The 7,334-nt window shown below is 36.8% G+C and overlaps 1 protein-coding gene across 1 annotated transcript; it reads right to left on the bottom strand.

Annotated features, from left to right (window-relative positions):
- Nucleotides 1-2,344: 2,344 nt before the first annotated feature.
- On the bottom strand, nt 2,345-3,283 carry LOC129515058 (olfactory receptor 2L8-like). Its single transcript, XM_055333768.1, has one exon. It carries the CDS (start codon nt 3,281-3,283, stop codon nt 2,345-2,347), a length of 939 nt encoding a protein of 312 aa, XP_055189743.1.
- Between the last annotated feature and the right edge of the window lie 4,051 nt (nt 3,284-7,334).

Genomic DNA, 7,334 nt, shown 5'->3' with positions numbered 1-7,334 from the left:
CTCCCCCTCGGAGGCCTTTTGTGTCTTTATTTCTTTTTCCCCGTCTTCCTACCTTGATAGAAGCGTGAACTCCTCTCACTGTAGCATTCCAGCTGGTCTCTCTTTAAATCTCAGGCCGAATTCGTAGATTTTCAGGATGGTTTGAAGGTTATCTAGGTAATTTGTTGGGGACAGGTGATTTGGGGACCCTACTCTTCCGCCATCTTGCCCCTCCTCTTTTGGTCCCTCGAAGCTATCATTTCCAAAAGAGAGTTAATCAGAAGTAAAAGATTGTTCTATTACATAACCAAAATATTGCAATGGATGCATCAAAATTCAAAATATTATTAATGAAAGGATAAACATAAGGTGTTTCTATTCACAAGAAGTAGAAGAACAATTTGAGACATTAAAAAAGATAATGTTATTTACATCCTGAGCTACCATTTGTTGATACCAGAGTCAAGTTGGAAGGCCATGGATTCTGAACAATATATTGCCAATGAATTGTGTCTGTGTAACAGAGAAATTTGTTCTGGCCTACATATATTCCACCATTAAGGAGTTTTCACTCAGCATAATACCCTCCAGTTCCATCCACGTTGAAGTAAATGGTGGATATTTGTCATTTCTAATGGCTGAGTAATAGACATTCAGATCAATGTTTTCACCATGCATAAATAATCCAAATATCTCCAGTAATATAAGCATAAAAGCTCTTCTCAAAATTAAAAATTAGCAAAAATTAATTACAGCCTATCATTTGCCAGCAGTGACTAGCACTTTCAGCCATATTGATAGAAAAATGAAATTCCTAAATGTATACATTTCAGTTAAAATAAATTTGGAGAAAAGTGAGGCCAAGAAAAATCTTATGGACAATGAAGACATTACAGAACCTGTATTACTATTTATTACATATACAATTATATAAAAAATACTGTTTTCCATTTGCTCCGTATTTAATAGGTATTAATTGTGAAGAAAATGAGTCAATTGGATAAGGACAAATATCTTTGTATTTTAGTAGAAATGCTGGGTTGCTTTCCTGCTCTTTGAATGAAAGACCTCATATTTTCATTTTGTGATGTGGCCTGTAAATTAGGCAGAGTATGACCTTCCTTCTTGTTCAAAACCTGAGACAGTAAAGACCATTTTTTCACTTACCACTAATGAGCAGTAATAGCAATTTACTTGAGCAGTATGTTCATCTGAGCTGACAGGTTTTTATTAGTTTTTAAGAGTGGGACCACTTTTGAAAAGTGATTTACCAATGAGGAAAATTGTTCTATAGAAGCTGACTTTCCCCCAATCTCTTTCAATAAAACTATGAAATGTACTGAGTGGAAAATAAAATATATGAAAGACATGATCTAACATAGGGATAAGAGTGGCTCCTGAGCATGTGTTTGATTTTCGGTGTGTGGTTATGGGAATGTCCTTGAAATTCATATTCCTAATAACTAAATTGTTGACCCAATCAGGTTATCATATGACCTCACAATTCTTATTTCTGTTGACACATCCAAGTCCTTATACTGATCTTGTGGAGTACCTGACAGGAATCACTTTTCTATTATTCATCTCCCTAAAAGGGCCATAAAAGTGTTATATTTTATTCAGAATGTTATAAAAACTTTATAATTCCTGATAATACCTCAACTAAATCATTCTAAAGCTAAGTTAGCCTAAATTGAAATAAATTAGTAACTGGCACACATAAGTCACAACTCAACCATGAGTTCAAGAAGTTTTCTGACTTTTAGGTAGATCTAGATATTCAGGAAACATTTATTTTTCTGTTTAGGTGTATAGGAAAATAGAAAATACGAGAACTATTGTGTTGAATGACAGCTTAGTTAGACAGTTTTCATTTTCATTTCTGTATGAAAAAGGACCATTTCCATTGAGAACACATCAGCAAAAAATGAGTGCATTTGAAATTCAGGAAAATATCATTATAGTTTTAAAAAGATAATGCTTGTAATTTTTAAAAGATTTATTTATTTATTTTAAGAAAGAAAGGAAGATACACAGTGAGAGTAGGAGAGAAGCAGAGGGAGAGAAAGAGAGAGAGAAAGAAAAACAGACTACCTGCTGAGAGCAGAGCTCAATGCAGGCTTAATCTCAGAACCCTGAGAACCTGAACTGAGCCCAAATCAAGATTCCAATCCTTACCTGAGTCACCCAAGTGCCCTGACAGGTCTTGTAATTACATCTATATTTGCAAGACAATTTTGTTCAGGCATGAGTGATTTTTCTTCTGATTTTAGTCCCTGCACTGTAAGCATAAAATATTTCAATTATTGTACATTGATGAATGGACTTATAATAGATATTGGGTACATATGCAAAAAAGCTTTGTCTACATTTTTACAAAGCAGGCTCTCTGAATTGATCTTCTTATGGCTCCCATCACCTCCTTGTTTCTCAGGCTGTAGATGATGGGGTTGAGCATTGGAGTCAAGATGGTGTAGAAGACAGCCAAGGCCTTGTCCTCTGTTGGAGATCTAAGTGATCTTGGGCGTAAATAAGTGTAAGCAAAAGGTATGTAGTAGAAAGTCACCACAGTTAGGTGGGTGCTGCAGGTGGAATAAGCTTTCTTCCTCCCTTCTGTAGACTGCATGCGGCAGATAGCTAGGAGGACCCGGATATAAGAAGAAGTAATGCAAATGAAAGGAAACACAAGGAAGAGGATGGTACTGACAAATACTGTGTACTCATAGACCCAGGTGTCCATGCAGGCCAGAGTCAACATGGCTGGGACATCACAGAAGAAATGGTTGATAGTTCTGGATCGACAGTAAGGTATATGGAAGGCATATGCAGTGTGGGCACAGGAGTTGATTGATCCCATTATCCAAGATCCTGTTATCATCAACATGCACACTTTTTTGCTCATACGAATGGAATAGTGGAGAGGAAAGCAAATAGCCACATAACGATCATAGGCCATAGATATCAGGAGCAATGCTTCTGCTCCTCCTAATGTCAAGAAGAAGAAGCTCTGAGCCCCACACCCAATGAAGGAGATAGACTTGTTTCCAAACACAAAATTGTAAGCCATCTTGGGGACAATTGTGGAGATGTAGTTTAGGTCAATGAGAGAGAGCTGACTGAGTAGGAAATACATGGGTGTGTGGAGATGAGTGTCTAGGAAGATGAGAAGAATCATGGACAGGTTGCCAAACAGAGCCATTAGGAAAGCAAGAACGATGATAATAAAAAGGAACAGGCCAATTCTTGTTGGTGGGAACAAGCCCAAAAGGATGAAATCAGTTGATGTTTGAGTATAATTTTCCATGGGGCATTGATATAATTTTCCTAAAAGCAGACAGAAAGGTCAAGTATAGATAAAGAAGCTCTGTTTAATGTATCATTCTGGTCAGACCATGTATTATTTAATTTTACCAATCTTAAGTGAATAATTGAACTTTTGTATTTTAGAAGAAAACAACTTATTTTTCTCAGTATTTATTTATTTATTTATTTATTTATTTATTTGAGTTTGATTTGCCAACATATAGTAAACACCCAGTACTCAACCCGTCCACTGACCCCCTCAGTGCCCATCACTGAGTCACCCCATCCCCCTGGCCACCTCCCCTTCTACTACACCTTGTTCATTTCCCAGAGTTAGGAGTCTCTCATTTTCCATCACCCTTTCTGTTTTTTTCCCACTCATTTTCTCTTCTTTCCCCTTTAATCACTTTCACTATTTTTTATATTCCCTATATGAGTGAAACCATTTAAATGTTTGATCCAGAGATTAAAATTTGCAGATGCAAGCATTAGTAGCCTGTCTTTTCTAAGAAATCTTTAAAGTTATTTAAAAAGGCATATATTTATTAAGAATTCATTAGAATAAATACGCTTTACTATTGCACACAAACAATAAGTATTGTGGAAATCAGACGTTTATTCAAAATATATGCAGAGAAAATCAAAGTGAACACATTGGTATTTAAGAATAAATATTTATGATTCATAAAGTATCGTTTTTCTTTCACATCTAAGACTTGCTTCTTAAGCTGCAGCAGTCTATAGCTTCTGTTGAGGAGCAATATTTCTTTCTAGAGTTCTCTTTACACAGTGGCATCGAATCAAAAATCCTTGAAGTCAGGTAAAATTATTGCTTTCATATGTTCTGAAATCTTGAATGATTCCTTATTATCAAGTACCATTTATAGAAAATCATTATTTTCTGCCTCAGTTTCTGCATGGTACTGTTCAATTAAACACTTCAAATAAAATATCTATACACCATACTTATGGTAGGTTTCATAAATCTGCCACAGTTCTTCAAAATAGTTTATGTTTTACATCTCTCTGTTTCTATAACATGTATATAATATACACTATTCCATGTTGCTCTTTCCTACTCAGTTTTTCTTTGCTTTTTTTAATAAATTCAAATTCACTTAGCCAAATATAGTACATGTTCAGTTTAAGATGTAGTGTTCAATGACTTAGTTGTGTATAACATGGTGCTCATCTCATCATGAGCCCTCCTTAATGCCCATTATCCAGGTACTCCATCCTCCCACTCATCTCCCCTCCAGCAACCTTCAATTTGTTTCCCAGAGTTAAGAGTCTCTCATGATTTGTCTCCCTCTCCAATTTCTTTCCATTTAGTTTTCCCTATCTTTCCCTTTGATCTTCTGCACTGTTATATTCCACAGGAGTGAAACCATATGATAATTGTCTTTCACTGGTTGACTTATTTCAAACAGCATAATGCCCTACAGTTCCATCCATACAAATGTGATGGTAGGTATTCATCCTTTCTGAGGACTGAGTGATATTCCATTGTGTATATAGACCACATGTTTTTTTATCCATTCATCTGTGGAAGGATATTTTGGCTCCATCTACAGTTTGGATACTGTGGACATGGTATTTAAACTTCTCAATTGTAGATTAGTGTGGAAGTTCAATCACATGTATTTGTAAATTCTCCCTCTTATTTTTTTTGTATATATTTTGTATTGGAGTTCGATATGCCAACATATAGCATAACACCAGTGCTCATCCCGTCAAGTGCCCTCCTCAGTGCCCGTCACCCAGTCACCCCAAACAACCCACCTCCCTTTCCACTACCTCTTGTTCATTTCCCAGAGTTAGGTGTCTCTCATGTTCTGTCACCCACACTGATATTTCCCATTCAATTTCTCTCCTTTCCCCTTTATTCCCTTTCACTATTTTTTATATTCCCCAAATAAATGAGACCATATAATGTTTGTTCTTCTATGATTGACTAACTTCACTCAGCATAATACCCTCTGGATCCATCCAATTGAAGCCAATAGTGGGTATTTGTCATTTCTAATGGCTGAGTAATATGTATGGTATACATATACCACATCTTCTTTATACACTCATCTTTTGATGGACACCGAGGCTCCTTCCACATTTCAGCTATTGTGGACATGGCAGCTAAAAAAATGGGGTACAGGTTTCTTGCCATGTCACTGAATCTGTATCTTTGGGGTAAATCCCCAGCAGTGCAATTGCTGGATCAGGGGGAGTTCTATTTTTATCTATTTGAGGATCCTCCACAATTTTCCAGAGTGGCTGTACCAGTTTACATTCCCACCAAGAGTGCAAGAGGGTTCCCCTTTCTCCACCTCCTCTCCAATATTTGTTATTTCCTGTCTTGTTAATTTTCCCCATTCTCACTGGTGTGAGGTGGTACCAAATTGTGGTTTTGATTTGTATTTCCCTGATGGCAAGTGATGCGGAGCATTTTCTCATGTCTTTCTTGGCCATGTGTGTGTCTTCTCTGGAGAAATCACTGTTCATGCCTTTTGCCCATTTCATGATTGGATTGTTTGTTTCTTTGCTATTGAGTTTAATAAGTCCTTTATAGACCTTGCATACTAGCCCTTAACTGATAAGATATTTGCAAATATATTTTCCCATTCTATAGGTTGTCTTTTAGTTTTGTTGACTGTTTCTTTTGCTGTGCAGAAGCTTTTAGCCTTAATGAAGTCCAAATATTTCAATTTACTTTTGATTCCTTTGCATTCATAGATGTATCTTGCAAGGAGTTGCTGTGGCCAAGTTCGAAGAGAGTGCTGCCTGTGTTCTCCTCTAGGATTTTTATGGATTCTTGTCTCATATTTAGATATTTCATCCATTTTGCGTTTCTCTTTGTGTATGATGTAAGAGAATGGTATAGTTTCATTCTTCCATATGTGGCTATCCAATTATCCCAGCACTATTTATTGAAGAGACTGTCCTTTTTCCAGTGGATAGTCTTTCCAGCTTCATCAAATATTAGTTGACCATAGAGGTGAGGACCCATTTCTGGATTATCAATTCTTTTCCACTGATCTATGTGTCTGTTATTGTGCCAGTACCACACTCTCTTGGTGGGCACAACTTTGTAGTACAACATGAATCTGGCATTGTGATGTCCCTGGCTCTGGTTTTCTTTTTCAATATTCCCCTGGCTATTTGGGGTCCTTTAGGATTCCACAAAATCCTAAGATGATTTCTTCCAACTCTCTGAAGAAAGTCCATGGTATTTTGATAGGGATTGCATTAAAAGTGTACATTGCCTTAGGTAACATTGATATTTTCACAATATTAATTCTTCGAATCCATGAGCATGGAAGATTTTTCCATCTCTTTGTGTCTTCCTCCATTTCTTTCAGAAGTGTTCTGTAGTTTTTAGGGTATAGATCCTTTACCTCTTTGGTTAGGTTTATTCCTAGGTATCTTATACTTTTGGATGCAATTGTAAATGGGATTGACTCCTTAATTTCTCTTTCTTCAGTCTCATTGTTAGTGTTTAGAAATGCCATGATTTCTGGGCATTGATTTTGTATCCTGCCACACTGCCGAATTGCTGTATGTATTCTCACAATCTTGGGGTGGAGTCTATTGGGCTTTCAAGGTACAGTATCATGTCATCTGCAAAGAGGGAGAGTTTGGCTTCTTCTTTGCCAAGTTGAATGCCTTTTATTTCTTTTTTGTTGCCTGACTTCTGAGGCTAGGACTTCTAGTAGTATGTTGAATAGCAGTGGTAGGAGTGGACATCCCTGTGCTGTTCCTGATCTTAGGGGAAAGGCTCCCCGTGTTTCCCCATTGAGAATGATATTTGCTGTGGGCTTTTCGTAGATGGCTTTTAAGATACTGAGGAATGTTCCCTCTATCCCTACACTCTGAAGAGTTTTGATGAGGAATGGATGCTGTATTTTGTCAAATGTTTTCTCTGCATCTATTGAGAAGATCCTATTGTTCTTGTTTTTTTCTCTTTTTTTAAAATTTTTATTTATTTATGATAGTCACAGAGAGAGAGAGAGAGAGAGAGAGAGAGAGAGAGAGAGGCACAGACACAGGCAGAGGGA

The sequence above is a fragment of the Nyctereutes procyonoides genome, unplaced genomic scaffold (assembly GCF_905146905.1).
Source record: "Nyctereutes procyonoides isolate TBG_1078 unplaced genomic scaffold, NYPRO_anot_genome, whole genome shotgun sequence".
In the NCBI taxonomy this organism is placed as follows: domain Eukaryota; kingdom Metazoa; phylum Chordata; class Mammalia; order Carnivora; family Canidae; genus Nyctereutes; species Nyctereutes procyonoides.
This window is presented reverse-complemented; position numbering and strand designations above follow the sequence as displayed.

Bases quoted from the DNA above. Each gene is read 5' to 3' on its own strand.
- LOC129515058 (XM_055333768.1), bottom strand. From the start codon at position 3,283: ATGGAAAATTATACTCAAACATCAACTGATTTCATCCTTTTGGGCTTG.